This window comes from Microcaecilia unicolor, chromosome 13, assembly GCF_901765095.1.
Source record: "Microcaecilia unicolor chromosome 13, aMicUni1.1, whole genome shotgun sequence".
NCBI lineage: Eukaryota > Metazoa > Chordata > Amphibia > Gymnophiona > Siphonopidae > Microcaecilia > Microcaecilia unicolor.
Window position 1 is genome coordinate 86,532,098 of NC_044043.1, and position 20,808 is coordinate 86,552,905.

At 44.5% G+C, this 20,808-nt stretch overlaps 1 protein-coding gene across 1 annotated transcript in view; it reads left to right on the plus strand.

Moving 5' to 3' along the window:
* CAMTA1 (calmodulin binding transcription activator 1) overlaps positions 1–20,808 on the plus strand; it is a 2,140,984-nt gene that overhangs the window by 1,919,737 nt on the left and 200,439 nt on the right. The window contains exon 10 of the mRNA XM_030186102.1: positions 2,272–2,406. Coding sequence (XP_030041962.1) covers positions 2,272–2,406 — 135 coding nt within the window. The remainder of the gene's footprint in view (positions 1–2,271; positions 2,407–20,808) is intronic.

Here is a 20,808-nt window from a genome sequence, read left to right on the forward strand (position 1 = left end):
TCAGAGAAAATATTTCTTCACTCAATGTGTAATTAAACTCTGAAATTTGTTGCCAGAGAATGTGGTAAAGGCGGTTAGCTTAGCAGAGTTTTAAAAAGGTTTGGACGGCTTCCTAAAGTAAAAGTCCATAGATCATTATTAAATTGGACTTGGGAAAAATCCACTATTTCTGGGATAAGCAATATAAAATGTTTTGTACTTTTTTGGGATCTTGCCAGGTAGTTGTGACCTGGATTGGCCACTGTTGGAAACAGGATGCTGGGCTTGATGGACCTTTGGTCTGTCCCAGTATGGCCATGTACGGCCATGATAAGGACATGGTCCCAAGAAACAACAAAGCAAACGATCCGCAGACTCCAGTGTAGGAATAAAACGAGCAGATCAAAGATCAGTCTAAAACAAACAGATAAAATGCCCGACACAGGCCGTGTTTCGCCCAAAAAGGGCTGTGTCAGAGGCTGCAAAAAATATATATAATAAACAATCAAAAATAAGTATACAAATCAAACCAAAGCATGTATAGTTAAAATCAGATCAAAATAGATAAAAATGGAAACCATGACATGTGGGTGGTAATGTCTATAAATATAATGTATATACACACAAAAATGAATTGTGAAAAACATGGTACGTGAAGATATGAACATATCGAGTACAAACAAAACCATGCAGGAGATAATGAAAGGAAATTAAAAACATACATTGAAACATACTTTTTATGTATAGTAAAAATAGGACACACACCTACAGTATATTATGGTGAGCCAAACTAAGGGCCCTGTTTACTAAGTAGCGTTATTGGCGCGTTAGCATCTTTAATGCTCGCTAACCATGTACGCGCGTTAACTGTGTACGCGCCTACAATATCCCTATAGGCGCCTACACAGTTAACATGCGCGCTAATTGTAGGCACGTTAAAAATGCTAAAGCGGCATACTAGATCCTGCAGTGCCTGTTAGATTCTATCTGTTAATGCTGTGGTACAAAGCTTTTAAAACTAAGTGGAAAAGACTATGGAGATTAGTTGTTAAAATTTGCTTTTTATATTTTAATTTTGCCTAACACTAACCTACAATTCCTCTTTTAAACCCCAATCTTTAAGTTCCCAAAGCACAAAGCAAAGTAGCGTTCACTTACCAGAGAAATGTCCTCTTCTCTCAGAACTTCTCAGAAAGAAAGTTCAGTGGGACCTTTCCTCTTTATATAGTTTTGAATCTAAGGGGGCTCTTTTAAACAGGCTCTTTGAAGCTGTCTCAGCAACCTATGCAAGTATTCTACTTCCCCACTCCTTAATTAACACTTAATTGAGGTCGCTGGATGAGCTACCTCTCCAGCAGCCAGGGAACAGAAAATAACTGCCTTTTAGAACAAGAGTTTTTGGCTGTTTAGTTTCTACTTCTAAAAAAGGTTTCAGTTTAAAACTATGGGGAAAATGCCTATTTCTAGAGAAAATTTCAGTTGCCCTTCTTCATCAGTTTTATTTCTATTGATTACCTTTAAAAGTGGACTAACATGGCTACCACACCTCTCCACTCAAGATGGAAGATACCGCATACAGCCACATGAAAAAGCAAATGAACAAACTAAAATTTAAAAAAGAGATAGATCACATTGACCTAAAGACTAGTTCAATAAGAGCTGGTGGTTGGGAGGCGGGGCTAGTGCTGGGCAGACTTATACGGTCTGTGCCGGGGCTGGTGGTTGGGAGGCGGGACTAGTGCTGGGCAGACTTATACGGTCTGTGCCGGGGCTGGTGGTTGGGCGGCGGGGATAGTGCTGGGCAGACTTATACGGTCCGTGCCAGAGCTGGTGGTGGGAGGCAGGGATAGTGCTGGGCAGACTTATACGGTCTGTGCCAGAGCTGGTGGAGGGAGGCGGGGTTGGTGGTTGGGAGGCGGGGATAGGGCTGGCCAGACTTATAGGGTCTGTGCCAGAGCTGGTGAAGGGAGGCGGGGTTGGTAGTTGGGAGGCGGGGATAGTGCTGGGCAGACTTATAGGGTCTGTGCCAGAGCTGGTGGTTGGGAGGCGGGGATAGGGCTGGCCAGACTTATACGGTCTGTGCACTGAAGAGGACAGTACAAATAAAAAAGTAGCACATATGAATTTATCTTCTTGGGCAGACTGGATGGACCGTGCAGGTCTTTTTCTGCCATCATCTACTATGTTTACTATGTTACTATGATTCTCAGTTCAAGAGGCCTCAGAGAAGCTCTGAAATGATATTGTTTGGAGAATTATGCTATATAACCAAGTTTTCCTCCTCCTTTCTAGCTCACGACACTGGCCTTGTCACCCTTCAAGTTGCCTTCAACAACCAGATCATTTGCAACTCTGTGGTGTTTGAGTACAAAGCCCGAGCCCTGGCCACCCTGCCCTCATCTCAGCATGACTGGCTGTCTCTAGATGGTAAGCCTCTTGCTCATTGTCTTGTTTGGGGAGGGGGCTCCGACCGCATGAGGAGCATGGTGATGTTTTGGGAATGACCATTGAGGACTCCTCTTATTAACTCTGAAACCTTCTGTATAATATCTTGGTGCTTCAGCAGGTCCCCTCAGAAACATGGTAGTGTCCTCCACAGGAGCAGGTACTTCTCCTTCAACAGAGGGGCTGTCCATATGGCTGACTGTGAATGAAAGGTTATTTTATTTTATTTTCTCCTCTCTGCAGAAAGGCTAAAGGATCCTTGTACTAAGCTATGTTAACATGTTGCATTTGCTTAGCATTAATGGCCAAAATTAGGGCCCTGTTTACTAAGGCACGCTAGTGTTTTTAGCGTGCGCTGACGCTAGAGACACCCATATATTCCTATGGGTGTCTTTAGCATTAGCGCATGCTGAAAATACTAGCGCAGGACCCTAAATGCACAGTAACTGCATGGCCAGCATCTTGCCATACAGTCAACTAACAGGCAGTACACCTAGGGAGCAATTGTGTAAGAGGGAGCCTTCATTAAGGTGCCCGAGGGCATGCCATAGGAGCTATTCTATAATGGAACCTGAACATCCAGGTTCCATTATACAATGTGTTTAAAAAAAAAAAAAAACCAGCCAACCAATGCAAAGCTTGTTTTCTACATAACTCAGTCAAAACTTGACCAATTTCAATAAAATTTGGGATATATCATCCTGAATAACTTTGCGATAAGAACTACACTCACAACGGCCGCCTCACCTACATGATGTCACTTTGCTACCTGGTTCTTCAACTGTCATGAAGTTTTCTTCAGTGCGACCTGATCGGGCCCTGCCACTTCCTGACTGGCGATCAGTTGAGCCCGTTTCTCGCAATTTCTTCAGAACCTATTTTACACTTACCCTGTTCCACCTCTTTTCTGGAAACTCTTGCACCAGTCTATGAGAACCATAACCTTTCTCCAGATACATATTTTTAATGAGGATCAGATCCTCCTGACTGAAAACCATGGTCACTATTCATGTTTAAAGCAAATCGACAACTGAGCGTATCGTGACGATAATCGTAGATGTTGGTGACATCGTTTAGGCGAGGTGGCCGGAGTGAGTGTAGGTTTACTACAAATTTATTCAGGATGATATATCCCAAATTTTATTGAAATTGGTCAAGTTTTGACAAGAGTTCTGCAGAAAAATAAGCTTTGGATAATCTTTTTTGGAAACGCAGTGTAGACTACATGTGCAGCCCAGTTTTGGCACACAATATTCAGGCGCCGGCACTTTTACCAGCCATAGATCTGATGCCACTGCAGGTGCCTAAATGCAACAGGGACACATGGGACTGATTGTATTCTGTTAGACTAGCCGTTAAGCCCGTTAAAACGGGCAAGATTTCCAGCTACCCTCCTCGCCGCCGCTCCCTCCCCCCTCCATGCCGGGCCCCCTGCACTGACCTGACAGCGCCTCTCACCTCCGCGTGAAAGCGCTGCAGGCAGCAGCAGATCGCTCTGCTGCTGCCTGCAGCGCTTCCACACGGAGGTGAGAGGCGCTGTCAGGTCAGTGCAGGGGGCCCGATACAGAGGGGGGCGAGAGCGGCGGTGGGGATGGGTGGGGGGAGGGTGGAGGTTGGCTGCGCGTGATGTTCGTTTCCAGGCGGCAGCGTCCGACAGTCCGACTCCGTTTCCCTCTCTGTTCCGCCCTCTGATGTCATCACGTCTTGACGCGAGGGCGGGACAGAGAGGGAAGTCTCTACTGCGCATTTGCAGGTGGGTCGGTCACTTGCCATTTATATGTTTGATGTGCACATAAATGAGAGCCCAACCTATGACTCACATATTCTCCTCTGCCGTATATACTGCACGCTTTGTAAGTGAAGTGGGTATCATTTATTTATTTATTTATGACATTTATATCCTGTATCTTGAAACCTGCACCAGATGTAGTGATAGGGTGAATCGGATTGGTGGAGGGGTAGCATTGTATATTAACGAGAGCCTTGAATCAAATAGATTGAAAATTCTGCAGGAAGCAAAACACTCCTTGGAATCACTGTGGATTGAAATTCCATGTGCAAAGGGGAAAAGGATAGTGATAGGAGTGTACTACCGTCCGCCTGGCCAGGACGAACAGACGGATGCGGAAATGTTAAAGGAAATCAGAGACGCAAACAAACTGGGCAACACAATAATAATGGGGGATTTCAATTACCCGCATATAGACTGGGTTAATGTAACATCTGTACACGCAAGGGACATAAGATTTCTTGATGAAATCAAGGACAGCTTCATGGAACAGCTAGTTCAGGAGCCGACAAGAGAAGGAAAAATACTAGACTTAGTCCTTAGTGGTGCTCATGATCTAGTGCAGGGGGTAACGATACGAGGGCCGCTTGATAACAGTGATCATAATATGATCGGTTTTGATATTGGCATTGAAGGAAGTGAAACTAGGAAATCAAGTACGCTAGCGTTTAACTATAGAAAAGGTGATTACGACAAAATGAGAAAAATGGTGAAAAAAAGACTGAAAGGAGCAGCTCGCAGAGTAAAAAACTTGCATCAGGCGTGGATGCTGTTTAAAAACACCATCCTGGAGGTTCAGGACAAATATATTCCACGTATTAGAAAAAAGGGAAAAAAGACTAAACGTCAGCCGGCGTGGCTAAACAGTAAGATAAAGGAAATCATTAGAGCCAAAAAACAATCCTTCAGAAAGTGGAGAAGAGAACCAACTGAAAGTAACAGGATAGATCATAAGGAATGCCAAGCCAAATGCAAAGCGGAGATAAGGAGGGCAAAAAAGGACTTTGAGAAGAAATTAGCGTTGGAAGCAAAAATACATAGTAAAAACTTTTTTAGATACATTAAAAGCAGGAAACCGGCCAAAGAGTCGGTTGGGCCGCTGGACGAAAATGGTGTTAAAGGGGCGATCAAGGAGGACAAAGCCGTAGCGGAGAAATTAAATGAATTCTTTGCTTCGGTCTTCACCGAGGAGGATTTGGGGGGGACACCGGTGCCGGAAAGAATATTTGAAGCGGGGGAGTCGGAGAAACTAAACAAATTCTCTGTAACCTTGAAGGATGTAATGGGTCAGTTCAGCAAGCTGAAGAGTAGTAAATCACCGGGACCTGATGGTATTCATCCCAGAGTATTAATAGAACTAAAAAATGAACTTGCGGAGCTACTGTTAGAAATATGCAATCTGTCCCTAAAATCGAGTGTAATACCGGAAGACTGGAGGGTAGCCAATGTTACTCCGATTTTTAAGAAAGGTTCCAGAGGAGATCCGGGAAATTATAGACCGGTGAGTCTGACGTCGGTGCCGGGCAAGATGGTGGAGGCTATTATTAAGAATAAAATTGCAGAGCATATACAAAAACATGGACTGATGAGACAAAGTCAGCACGGATTTAGTGAAGGGAAGTCTTGCCTCACCAATCTAATGCATTTTTTTGAGGGGGTAAGCAAACATGTGGACAATGGGGAGCCGGTTGATATTGTATATCTGGATTTTCAGAAGGCGTTTGACAAAGTGCCGCACGAAAGACTCCTGAAGAAATTGCAGAGTCATGGAATCGGAGGTAGGGTATTATTATGGATTAAGAACTGGTTGAAAGATAGGAAGCAGAGAGTAGGATTGCGTGGCCAGTATTCTCAGTGGAGGAGGGTAGTTAGTGGGGTCCCGCAGGGGTCTGTGTTGGGTCCGTTGCTTTTAATGTATTTATAAATGACCTAGAGATGGGAATAACTAGTGAGGTAATTAAATTCGCCGATGACACAAAATTATTCAGGGTCGTCAAGTCGCAGGAGGAATGTGAACGATTACAGGAGGACCTTGCGAGACTGGGAGAATGGGCGTGCAAGTGGCAGATGAAGTTCAATGTTGACAAGTGCAAAGTGATGCATGTGGGTAAGAGGAACCCGAATTATAGCTACGTCTTGCAAGGTTCCGCGTTAGGAGTTACGGATCAAGAAAGGGATCTGGGTGTCGTCGTCGATGATACGCTGAAACCTTCTGCTCAGTGTGCTGCTGCGGCTAGGAAAGCGAATAGAATGTTGGGTGTTATTAGGAAGGGTATGGAGTCCAGGTGTGCGGATGTTATAATGCCGTTGTATCGCTCCATGGTGCGACCGCACCTGGAGTATTGTGTTCAGTACTGGTCTCCGTATCTCAAAAAAGATATAGTAGAATTGGAAAAGGTACAGCGAAGGGCGACGAAAATGATAGTGGGGATGGGACGACTTTCCTATGAAGAGAGGCTGAGAAGGCTAGGGCTTTTCAGCTTGGAGAAGAGACGGCTGAGGGGAGATATGATAGAAGTGTATAAAATAATGAGTGGAATGGATCGGGTGGATGTGAAGCGACTGTTCACGCTATCCAAAAATACTAGGACTAGAGGGCATGAGTTGAAGCTACAGTGTGGTAAATTTAAAACGAATCGGAGAAAATTTTTCTTCACCCAACGTGTAATTAGACTCTGGAATTCATTGCCGGAGAACGTGGTACGGGCGGTTAGCTTGACGGAGTTTAAAAAGGGGTTAGATAGATTCCTAAAGGACAAGTCCATAGACCGCTATTAAATGGACTTGGAAAAATTCCGCATTTTTAGGTATAACTTGTCTGGAATGTTTTTACGTTTGGGGAGCGTGCCAGGTGCCCTTGACCTGGATTGGCCACTGTCGGTGACAGGATGCTGGGCTAGATGGACCTTTGGTCTTTCCCAGTATGGCACTACTTATGTACTTATGTACTTATGTGTTCTGAGTACTTCATTACAGCCATGAGATAAGTGATTTTCCTTTGAGCATTGATATTTTGCATAGTGTGCATTTTGGATGAAGTCACTCTATTTGTGGGAAGGCTTTTGCCCTGGGGCAGAGCTACGTGGGGCCACGGGGGCATGGGCCCCCACAGATTACGCCCTGGCCCCCTCTACATTTGACCCGCCGCCGCCGCATCAACAGGTACCTTGTTTGCTGGCAAGGGTCCCCAATCCCCACCAGCCGAAGAGTCTTCTTCAGTGCCGGCTGACTCCGGTGCCTTCGTTGTGTGATCATCTGTTTCTGACGCCTTACGTCCTGCACTGTGCATGTAGCCCCATGCAGGACGTAAGGCGTCAGAAACAGATGATCACAAAACGATGGCGCAGGAGTCGACCGGCACTGAAGAAGACTCTTCAGCTGGCGGGGATTGGAGACCCCCGCAAACAAACAAGGTACCTGATGCAGCGGCAGGGCAGGGGGTGGGCGGCGGTGGGGGGGTTGTGGCGACGGGTCCAAAGTGGCAGGGGGGTCTGCGGCAGGGGGAGGCGGCTAAACAGTGCCCCCCACCTCGGGCTCTGGCCCCCCCTCCCGCCGAGGTCTGGCTATGCCCCTGGTTTTGCTAATGATGGTCCCTTTTGACCCCCATAGCTCTGTAAAACTGTATTTCAAACTATTTTGAGGCTTTTCCTTCCCTGTTTTCTTTTTAAGTTTACTGTAAAAGACTGTTATACTAGAGTTTCATCTTTTGTGGATTACTGAGTGTTTTTGCTATATTGCGTTTATAATTCCACATCCATTTTGTCATTATATATTTATGTCCTGTATTAGCCAGAGAGTATACTCCGGGTTCAATGCGGCTTACGTAACAAACATTATTGAGAACTACATCTTAGAATGTTAGCAGAAATTAAGATACATTATCTGAACCGCTATGGAATCTAAGTATGAATTTATATTACATGAAGAAAGATGAATTGTTTTTAGGGTAGGGTACTTCTTGCAAGTAAAATGATAGAAAAGATATATTAATGATGGAGTTAGGTTGAGTTGATCAGGCTTCAATTAATCTGTAACCAAAATAATGTTGTTGGAGGGTAGGATTTGGCAGAGATCACTAATTACATTCATTTTTAAATTTGAATGTTGTTGTCGTGAAAGGCTGATCTAAAGAAATAAGAGGCTCTTTTACGAAAGTGCGTAAGGGTCTACGTGCGTGCAGCGCACGTCAAATTGGCATTACCACCCAGCTAGCGTGTGCACCTGGCAATAATTCTGAGGTTGGTGCGTGTTGAAAACTCGCTGTAGAAAATAATTTCCTATTTTCTACAGCAGGGGCAATCCTGGTGGTAATCGGCAGCTGGCGCGTTGTTCGATAGTTATCGCACGGGTAATGCGTGAGCCCTTAATGCTAAGTCAATGGGTGGTGTTTAGGGCTCAAACCATAAATAGACGCGCAGTGATTTTAATTTTGTCACACGTTCATTTCCCGGCCCCCCTAAAAAGCCCTTTTTTCCAGATGTGCTGGAGAAATGGTCCAGCATGCATCCAATACATACATCCCACACTACCACTTTTTGGCACGCCTTTGTAAAAAAGGCCCCTAAGTTTTCAGAAGGCTTCTGAATGACATGTAATTGTCTATGCATGTTATTGTTTTGGGAACAGAGTTCCAAATTCTGGTTCCTTGATATGAGAAATTGGCATTATGGATGATTTGTAAGTCACATTTTTACAGTTAGGAAAATGTAAGATAAGATATTCTCTGGATGACTTAATGGCATTGCTTGATGGTAATTCAATGAGATTGTACGTGTAGGATGGGGCCAAGCATATAGAATTTGGTGAATGAGTACACGTAATTTAAACGATATTCTTTCTTTTATTGGCAGCCAGTGTAGAACATACAGAAGAGATGTTGCTTTGACGAAGCATGATAATCTACATATTAGACGTTCAGCCGTGAGTTGGGTAGTTTGTAATTTCCCGAGTAGGCTGCATTTAATTCCTGCATATATGGAGTTATAATAATCAAGTTTTTTTAGAACTGGGAATTGAACTAAAGTACGGAAAACTGGTTTAGTGAAAAATGGTCTTCATCTTTTTAGTTTCCAGAGTGAGTGGAAGACACTTAATACCACATTGGAAACTTGTTATTCAAGGGTGAGGAATTGATCAATTGTGATTCCTTGAATTTTCATTGTTGATTCAAGGGGATAGGTGATGTTAATTTTTAAGATTGATAGGATGGTGAGGATTGGTTATTATAAGAAATGTTGTTTTTTCAGTGTTGAGTTTCAATTTGAAGTTGGTTGCCCAGGATTCCATTAATGTTATGCCCAATTTAATATTGTGTATTATCTCTTGGATTTCTTTGGTGACATCATCAGCATAAATGAATGTTGGGAAACCATTTTTTTTCCATTAAGTTACCCAGGGGTTTGTCATGATGTTGAACAAGATGGTGGATAATGGGGAGGCCTGAGGTACTCCGCAGTCTGGGGACTATTTTGAAGAACTTTCAGCTGATTGTTTGACTTGATATGATCTGGATCTTAGGAAGCAGCCAAACCACAAAACTGGAAAGAACAGCAATGTCCCACACAAAGGAGCAGGAGAAGAATGGGAACTGAATCAGGCTCTTCAAGGAACAGACCAACTGTTGTTCCACCAATAGATTTTGCGTAATATGTAGTTTTTGCTTTGATGATCAGATGTTTATATGTTGTTTTGGAGTATTTTCCAGTTATTCCAATGTTCAGTTGATTAATTTTTCTTCCAGTTTCTTTCTTGTCTTCTACATTTTTGCTTCATTTGTGGAAGATCATCATTGAACCATGGAGATATCTTTTGTAGGGCAGACGGGATTTTTCCATAATTGGTGCAGTTTCATCTAGAACTGTTTTACAGGTGTCATTCCATTTCTGAATGAAATTAGTTTATGGAGTTGAGGTAAGTAATTTGCTAATTTGTTCGTTAGACCAAAATTTTAAAGGATCGATTTTACCTCTGGTTTCGAAGAAATGTGGCTTATTACTAGTTTTAATACAATGGATGATTTCTTTCAAGTTAAGTTTGAATGATAACGTACTGTGATCTGACCAGGGTATTGGTGACCATTGTTGTATCAAGTTGTTGGCCTTTGTTATGGGAGGACGTTCCATTAAAGAGTGAGAATTTCCAGATATTTAAGAATTCAAGAAAATGTTTGGTATTTTGATTATTCATGTTTTCAAGATGTAGGTTAATGTTTTCAACCATGATAATATTGTCATTGTCAACACAAGCATTGGAGATGAATTCAGTGATCTCGGCCTCTGCTGCGTTCCAATTACCAGAAGGTCAATATAATAGTAAAAGGCAAATGGATTTAGATAAAGAGTTACCTTTTATGGAACAATTTATTTTTTCCAAGTTCGGGGATTGTAGTTCTGTGACTCTTTTTACCTCTCTTCTTGGTTCTAGATAGATGCAGGATGAAATATCCAGGTGGACAAATAATTATAATTATTGGATCATCCTTCACATGTAACCAAGTTTTAGAGATAACGGCTAGACCAAATTGTTCTTCATTAATCCAATCTTTAATTATTTCAGTTTTGTTAACGACTGACCATGTGTTAGCATAACCTATGGGTATGGGTAGATAGGAGATCATATTGTGGCTTTGTAGAGGTATTTTTGTGAGTAGTCGTTTATTGTAAGAAATCTTAGAACCTTTTGTATTGTTGTGTTGAGTACATAAGTACATAAGCATTGCCATGCTGGGACAGACCAAGGGTCCATCAAGCCCAGCACCCTGTCACCGACAGCGGCCAAAAGAACAAGCAATCCTAGAAATACTGTATTCCCTCGTCCATTCAATAACATTCTATAGCTTTTTCCTCCAGGAAGCCGTCCAACCCTTTTTTGAAGTCCGCTAAGTTAACCGCCTTAACCACCTTTTCCGGCAGCGAATTCCAGAGTTTAACTACGCGTTGAGTGAAGAAACATTTCCTCCGATTCATTTTAAATTTACCACACTGCAGCTTCATCACATGCCCCCTTGTCCTAGTATTTTTGGAAAGCATAAACAGATGCTCCACATCGACCCGTTCCATTCCACTCATTATTACTACTACTATTTAGCATTTCTATAGCGCTACAAGGCATACGCAGCGCTGCACAAACATAGAAGAAAGACAGTCCCTGCTCAAAGAGCTTACAATCTAATAGGTCTTATAGACCTCTATCATATCTCCCCTCAGCCGCCTTTTCTCCAAGCTGAAGAGCCCCAGCCTCTTCAGCCTATCCTGATAGGGAAGCCTTCCCATCCCCTTTATCAACTTTGTCGCCCTTCTCTTAGTGTGCTTATTAACATTTACATAGGTAGGTGTGGAGGTAGATGTCAGTGTTCTCTATGTTTAAGCACATCGCGTGCATCTAAATTTAAACAAACAATTTATAGAACTGACCTTTTACTGTGTGTTAACTGCATTGCAGATAACACTAATGTACAGTGCTACCTATTGAGGTATGTACAATTGCCATTATATAATACTAGTGAAATACACAGTTGCTTACGTAACTTTAGGTATGAGATCTACCAGAAGCGTAGCTAGGTTTTGATGTCAGGGGGGACAAACCTTTTGGTAAAATAGGTGCCGGTGCGAAGCTATTACTACTACCACTTATCATTTCTATAGCGCTAGTAGACGTATGCAGTGCTATACACTGAACATGTAAAAGACAGTCCCTGCTCGATAGAGCTTACATACTAATCAAGCCAGACAAACAGGACAAATAAGGGATAAGGACAAAGAGTAGCAAGATTCCGTGCAGAATCCCAAAGAGTAGCAAGATTCTGGAATCCCACTGTAGCAACATTCTGTGCGGAATCCCAAAGAGCAGCAAGATTCCGGAATCCCAAAGACTACTACTACTAATACTACTTATCATTTCGATAGCGCTACTAGATGTATGCATCACCGTACACTGAACATGTAAGAGACAGTCCCTGCTCAACAGAGCTTACAATCTAATCAAGACAGACAGAACAAATTAGGGATAAGGGAATTACTTAATGTTGGAATGATAAAACAGACATGGGTACTGAACAAGTGAATAGGAGTTAGGAATTAAAAGCAGCATCAAAAAGGTGGGCTTTTAGCTTAGATTTGAAGATGGCCAGAGATGGAGCTTGACGTACCGGCTCAGGAAGTCTATTCCAGGCATATGGTGCAGCAAGATAAAAGGAACGGAGTCTGGAGTTAGCGGTGGAGGAGAAGGGTGCAGATAAGAGAGATTTACCCAGTGAATGGAGTTTCCGGGGAGGAGTGTAGGGCAGGGGCGTATCTGCGTGGGGCCACAGGGGCCTGGGCCCCCGCAGATTTCGCCCTGGACCCCCCTACCGCTGTCAACCCTCCCCCACTGCCGTTGTTTACCTTTGCTGGCGGGGGACCCCAACCCCCCGCCAGCCGAGGTCCGCTTGCCGTCTTTAAAGATATTTCTTCAGCTGGCGGGGGACCCCAACCCCCGCCAGCTGACCTGACGTCTTTAAAGTTCTTCTCCATCTCTCTCTGGAATGTGTCTGGGCATTAGTTCAAGAGAGCCTGCTGCATAGAGGATACAGACAGAAAGATACACTTATATTTACTGGTATGTCTGACACATGCCAATCATGTATTTTAAAGCTAATAAATAGAAATAAAGCAAAACATAGAAAAGAAAATAAGATGATACCCTTTTTATTGGACTAAATACATCTCTTGATTAGCATTCTAAGCTTTTTAAAGCTAAAATTCATTTTTTTCCAAATGTTGTGACCACCAGTTTTCTTCTGTTCTTGTGGGCTAACTGGCCTCTGTTGGGGGTCATTCACAACTACCCAAGGTTTCTCCGCTATGGTAATCCCCCACCTTGCCCAACCTTTGCAGTCTAGGTCCATGAGCAGGGAAGCTGGTACATGTGCACCCTAAGACTGGCCAGTAGGTGTCACCATTGAGCAATGATTGAATATCTCTGTCCCCAGAACAGATAAAAAATGTTTTTAAGTAGGGAAAGGGGATGGGATTTTTGATATACTGCCTTTCTGTGGTTACAGTCAAAGCGGTTTACATATCATATGGGTAAAGGCCTCTTAACACTACTGTAAACCTTGGCCAAGTTTTGCAAACATGGGGGGGGGGGGGGGGGGGTCTTTTACTAAAGATTAGCTCGAGTTATCTGCAGCAGAGCCCATTTTATTCCTATTATTTATTTTTGTTACATTTGTACCCCGCGCTTTCCCACTCATGGCAGGCTCAATGTGGCTTACATGGGGCAATGGAGAGTTAAGTGACTTGCCCAGAGTCACAAGGAGCTGCCTGTGCCTGAAGTGGGAATCGAGCTCAGTTCCCCAGGACCAAAGTCCACCACCCTAACCACTAGGCCACTCCTCCACTGTTGCTACTATTTGAGATTCTACATGGAATGTTGCTACTATTCCACTAGCAACATTCCATGTAGAAGTTGGCCCTTACAGATCACCAATGTGGCCACGCAGGCTTCTACATGGAATGTTGCTAGTGGAATGGTAGCAACATTCCATGTAGAATCTCCAATAGTAGCAACATTCCATGTAGAATCTCCAATAGTATCTATTTTATTTTTGTTACATTTGTACCCTGCGCTTTCCCACTCATGGCAGGCTCAATGCGGCTTACATGGGGCAATGGAGGGTTAAGTGACTTGCCCAGAGTCACAAGGAGCTGCCTGTGCCTGAAGTGGGAATCCAACTCAGTTCCTTAGGACCAAAGTCCACCACCCTAACCACTAGGCCACTCTTTAAGGGACCTTTTTACTGAACAGCAATAGAATCAGGGCTCAACGCATCTTAATATGAGACTTTCCCCTTCACTAACCCCAGATTCAACGTGGCACTGTTTTAAAACATTTTCCTTGGGGTTTTTGTTTTCCAGGCCTTGCACTGATGTTGCCATTAGCACACGGTACCTGCAAAAGAGTAATGCGGGAGCGCTTACCATGTCCTATTTCGGAGGCACATGTTAATTCAGTGTTAGTCGGTTAGCACACGCCAATGTGAACGCGCTACCTGGTTAAAGATTCCACCACACCCATTCTCAGCCAATGACACGCCCCCTTCAAAAAAATATTTTAAAATAATCGCTAATGTGCAGCATGTTAGTGTGTGGTTTTAACAGGAATACTGCAAAACACGTGCCTGGTCTTCACATGCTAACCTGATAATATTTATTTGTTACATTTGTATCCCACATTTTCCCACCTATTTGTAGGCTCAATGGGGCTTACATAGTACCGGAAAGGTGTTACAGACTCTGGTGTAAACAAATACAAAGTGATGCTGTGGTAAGATAAAGTTCATGTGGCCCAGCCACACTAGGGAATCGTACAACGGAAGAGTTGTGTTATGTCCATTCCGTACTTTAGTTTTGTTGTGTTGCAGAGATCAGGCATTTAAGTTGGGTCGGCAGGGCATGCCTTTTTAAACAGGTTAGTTGTTAGTGATTTCCAGAAGTTTAGGTGGTCGTACGTCATTTTCAAGGCTTTTGGTAATGCGTTCCACAGTTGTGTGCTTATGTAGGAGAAACTGGACGCGTAAGTAGATGTATATTTGAGTCCTTTGCAGCTTGGGTAGTTCAGATTTAGGTACGTTCATGTTGATTCGGATGTGTTTCTAGTTGGAAGGTCGATCAAGTCTGTCATGTATCCCGGGGCTTCACCGTAGATAATTTTGCTTAAAACTCCTAAGCAAAAAGACTCCTAAGTTTATACCTGAGGCAATAAAGGGTTAAGTCACTAGGCCAGGATCACAAGGAGCATCAGTGGGATTTGAAGCCTGGCTTCCCTGTCTGTCTCAGCCCACTGATCTAACCATTGGGGCTATTCCCTGGGTTGTAACTAGAGCTTTACCTACCAAGCAGTGGTTATAAACTGGCAGCAGCTCCCCCTGGGATTTCTTTCTTTTTTTTTTTTTTTTGTCAGCAGGTGGGTTGCAGAATGACAAAATAATTCAACTGCAGAGATGGTGTATCTTATATAGCAGGAAAGCGTGATTAAGCTGAGACAAAGGCCGCAGCAAGTCGCTTTCTTACGGTACCAAAAAACAGAGTTTAAATAATTCACAGAATAGACCGAACCATTAGGAGCCTCATATAGTAATTTTGTTTTAGTTTTGTTGTGTAACTTCTGAAGCATAATATGCATTTTGCAGGTTTAGAAAATGCCTCTTTACTTTCATGGATCCAGGCAGATCAGGGTTATGAAAATAAGGGGCATGGAGAAAAGGGAAGAAATTGTACAAATGGATAATAATAACCACCACCACATAAAAATCAGTGTCGGGCAGAGTTCTATGGTCTGTATGCTCATTCTGGCTGAACAGATAGGACAGTGCTAGGCAGACTTTACGACCTGTGCCCCATTCGTGGCTGGAGAGATTTGGATGGACTGGAGTGAGCTTCAATGACAGCCAGGGCCGCCGAGAGACTGGGCCGGGCCCGGGGCAAGGCCGTCCGCCACCCTCCTCCCCCCGAGGTCATCATCGTCGCCGCCCCCCCCCTCCGTCCACCACCGGGCCGGGCCCCCCTAAATTAAAATAATAGCGCCTCACCTCGACCTCGATCCGTGTGAAAGAAGCGCAGCATTGGCAGTCTGCAGATCGCCTCCCCTCGGCCGGGACACAGGGAGGGAACGCCCGAAGGGAGGCGATCTGCAGACTGCCTCACTTCTTTCACATGGGGTGAGGTCGAGGTGAGGCGCTATGATTTTATTTCAGGGGGGCCCGGCCCGGTGGTGGACGGAGGGGGGCAGGTGGAGGGGACTGCAGCGCTGGGCCCCCCTTGGAGTCCCAGGCCCGGGGAATTTTATCCCTCCTGCCCCCCACCCTCTCGGCGGCCCTACAGCATCAGTAGTTGAGGAATAAGGCCAGTGCTGGGCAGACTTCTACGGTCTGTACCCTGAAAATGGCAAGGACACATCAAGATCAAGTACGCAGAGTGGAGGAGGCTGAGAACCCGCGGAACTGGGTTTAGTTCCCGTTGCAGCTCCTTGTGACTCTGGGCAAGTCACTTAACCCTCCATTGCCCCTGGTACAAAATAAGTACCTGAATATAAACCGCTTTGAATGTAGTTGCAAAAACCTCAGAAAGGCGGTATATCAAGTCCCATTTCCCTTCCCCCCCTTTCCTTTATGACATCACAATATCAGAAGTGAGCCAAGTATCGGGCAATCAAGCCATTGTGACATCACTGATGAGGTTGGCTCTTATTGGTGGAATGAGTGAAGGAGTAGCCTAGTGGTTAGTGCAGTGGACTTTGATTCTAGTAACCTGGGTTCGATTCCCACTGCAGCTCCTTGTGACTCTGGGCAAGTCACTTAACCCTCCGTTGCCCCTGGTACAAAATAAGTACCTGAATATAAACCGCTTTGAATGTAGTTGCAAAAACCTCAGAAAGGTGGTATATCAAGTCCCAGTTCCCTTTCCCTATTGGAGATTCTAGATGGAATGTTGCTACTATTTGAGATTCTACATGGAATGTTAATGTTGCTATTCCACTAGGAACATTCCATGTAGAAGCCTGCCCTTGCAGATCAGCAACGCGGCCGCGCAGGCTTCTGTTTCTGTGAGTCTGACGTCCTGCACATACGTGCAGGACGTCAGACTCACACGAACAGAAGCCTGCGCGGCCGCGTTGCTGATCTGCAAGGGCAGGCTTCTACATGGAATGCTGCTAGTGGAGGAGTAGGCTAGTGGTTAGTGCAGAGGACTCTGATTCTGGGGAACTGGGTTCAATTCCCACTGCAGCTCCTTGTGATTGTGGGCAAGTCACTTAAGCCTCCATTGCCCTAAGTATTAAAAAAAAAAGTACCTGTAAACAGCTTTGATTGTAACCAACAGAAAGGCGGTATATCAAGTTCCACCCCCTTTCCTTTCCCTTATATGCAGTATCGTAATTATACCTTATGCTATGAGTTTATCATGTTGGACAGACTGGCGGGACCGTACAGGTCTTTATCTGCCGTCATCTACTATGTTATGTTAGATGATACTGCAGAAAACTGACCTGCCTAAAGAGTAGCACAGCGACGGATGGAACCAATTACTGGGTATTCTGCTGCTTTGAGGTTTGGTTTTAGGAGGACGTAGCATGAGCAAAAGTGTTAAAAATCTGTCGCAGCTGTTGCGATTCCACTTTGTCCCTCTGGCTCCTGCCTCAGCGCAGTCTGCTGGCTAGTGGGCAAACTTTCAATTAGAGCTGTTAGAAACAGAGAAAATGTGTGTTAGGTTGCCGATGGGGGTGGTGGGACTGCAGTATAGAACAAAGTAAAGCATTGCTAACAGCAAAAAAAAAAAAAAAAAAAAACCAGCTGCAATGCAGAGGTCCTTCAGGGAAAAAGGCTGAATAATTATACTAACCATGGCTTATCAGAGTTCCCTGTGTACATACACAGGGCTTTCATTGCAGCAGAGTGGCTGTCTATTTAAAGGACCGGGGGAGAGTTTTTCATGTGACCACTGGATTAGTGTCTTACTGTGGATTAAAAACTGGTTGAAAGATAGGAAACAGAGAGTAGGACTAAAAGGTCAATATTCGCAATGGAGAAGGGTAGTTAGCGGGGGTCCCTCAGGGCTCTGTGCTGGGTCCTCTGCTTTTTAACATATTCATAAGTGGCCTAGAGATGGGGGTAACTAGTGAGGTAATCAAATTTGCCGATGACACAAAGTTATTCAAAGTAGTCAAATCGCGGGAAGATCATGAAAAGCTACAAGAGGACCTTACGAGAGTGGGAGACTGGGCGTCTAAATGGCAGATGACGTTTAATGTGAACAAGTGCAAAGCGATGCATGTGGGACAGAGGAACCCAAACTATAACTGCGTCATGCAAGGTTCAGCGTTGGGAGTCACGGACCGAGAAAGGAACCTACTACTACTTACCATTTCTATAGCGCTACTAGACGTACGGATCTAGGTGTCGTCGTTGATGATACGTTGAAAACTTCTGCTCAATGTGCTGCTGCGGCTAGGAAAGCAAATAGAATGTTGGGTATCATTAGGAAAGGGATGGAAAACAAAAATAAGGATATTATTCTGCCGTTGTATCGCTCCATGGTGCGACCGCACCTCGAAAAAGACATAGTGGAATTGGAAAAGGTGCAGAGAAGGGCGACAAAGATGATACAGGGGATGGGACGACTTCCCTATCAGGATAGGCTGAAGAGGCTAGGGCTCTTCAGCTTGGAGAAAAGGCGGCTGTGGGGAGATATAATAGAGGTCTATAAGATAATGAGTGGAATGGAACGGGTCGATGTGGAGCGTCTGTTTACGCTTTCCAAAAATACTAGGATAAGGGGGCATGCGATGAAGCTGCAGTGTGGTAAATTTAAAACGAATCGGAGGACATTTTTCTTCACTCAACGTGTAGTTAAACTCTGGAATTTGCTGCCGGAAAACGTGGTTAAGGCGGTTAACTTAGCAGACTTCAAAAAAGGGTTGGACGGCTTCCTGGAGGAAAAAGCCATAGAATGCTATTGAATGGACGAGGGAATGCAGTATTTCTAGGATGGGCGGGACAAATTGCTTGTTCTTTTGGCCGCTGTCGGTGACAGGATGCTGGGCTCTGTCCTTGGACCGCTTCTTTTCTCGATATACACCTCTTCCCTGGGCTCGTTGATCTCATCACATGGTTTCCAGTACCATTTCTATGCTGATGATACCCAGCTTTACCTCTCCACTTCCGACATCACAGTTGAAACCCAGGTCAAAGTTTCGGCCTGCCTTTCAGACATTGCTGCCTGGATGTCCAACCGGCATCTGAAACTGAACATGGCAAAGACTGAGCTCCTTGTCTTTCCACCCAAACCCTCTTCTCCTCTTCCCCCACTTTCTGTCTCTGTGGACAACTCCCTCATCCTCCCCGTCTCTTCAGCCCGCAATCTCGGAGTCATTTTTGACTCCTCCCTCTCTTTCTCTGCCCATATCCAGCAGACAGCTAAGACCTGTCGCTTCTTCCTCTATAATATTAGCAAAATTCGCCCATTCCTCTCTGAACAGACCACCCAAACCCTCGTCCATTCACTCGTTACCTCTCGTCTTGACTATTGCAACCTTCTCCTCGCTGGCCTCCCGCTTAGCCACCTATCCCCCCTTCAATCTGTCCAAATTCCGCCGCACGTCTTATCTACCGCGTGAACCGATACTCTCATATCACCCCTCTCCTCAAGTCGCTTCACTGGCTCCCGATCCGCTACCGTATACAGTTCAAGCTTCTCCTATTGACCTTCAAGTGCACTCAATCTGCAGCCCTCCATTACCTCTCTACCCTCCTCTCCCCATATGTTCCCACCCGTAACCTCCGCTCTTAGGACAAATCACTCCTTTCTGCACCCTTCTCCACCACCGCTAACTCCAGACTCCGCCCCTTCTTCCTCACATCACCTTATGCCTGGAACAGACTTCCTGAGCCCATACGCCATGCGCCCTCCCTGCCCATTTTCAAGTCCTTACTCAAGGCCCATCTCTTCTCCCTTGCTTTTGGTGCCTAACCACCTTCCCATTCCTGATACCTACACTGACTACATAGTTTTTACCTTTAGATTGTAAGCTCTCTTGAGCAGGGACTGTCCTTCCCCATGTTTAAACTTGTACAGCGCTGCGTAACCCTGGCAGTGCTATAGAAATGCTAAGTAGTAGTAGTAGTAGTAGTGGCTCGATGGACCCTTGGTCTGTCCCAGCATGGCGATGCTTATGTACTTATGTGTAGTGGCATGCGATCTAGTGGCCAGCGCAGATCTCATATTCTTTGCACCTGTTTTGTTCTGTAACAGTTTAACTGATCAGAATCCTGAGGCAGGATCTTGCCAAGGGTATTTCAGAGGGAACCCACTTGCCTTGGCACTTTTGATATGGCGCATGTTGTTAGGACAAGAAGACTGGAAAAAACCTACATCTCAGCTTGAATAAAAGATATAATGCATCGATCATACACAACCTGCAGTGAGGAGACCTCTCAGACTTCCCTAAATTAATAAGGGCACGGCAGCTGTGGCTGGAAGGTAATTCTGTACTGAATTTATCTACATTGGCACCTTGATAACAAAGACACAATGCCTTTTGACACTTGATCAAATCAATATTCTTTTGAGCTCAGTTGACCTGCGGTGTGCATCTTTTGGTTGATGGATGCATATATTTCTTATAAATACTACTTCTATTAAACCAATAGAGACCAGAAAAAGTAGCAGACACTGCGAGAGGGCAAAAATATCGAGGGTTCGGCTCCTAATGAAGCTAAAGCGAAACGGGAGCTCGCTGTAACTAGAAAATGCCCAGAAAAGATAAGTGCTAATTCCTATATATAAGATATAATAGAAAAAGAGAATGTGAATTAGCATCAACGAGAGGATTTTGGACTTATGAGGATGCCCGCCTGTAACAGCATTGATAATCTTGAAAACCAGCGGCAGAGCGGAGCGGTGCTTTTCAATATGGAATGAATGAGCACCGGGTATCTGAAGTCACTTACCTCTCAACAAAAGACTGTGTGTAACATTATGGTTTGCCATTGGTTAAATAGAATTTGAATTCACAAGCAAACATTGGGTAGATTAAATTCACAATATTATAAACTAGCCGTT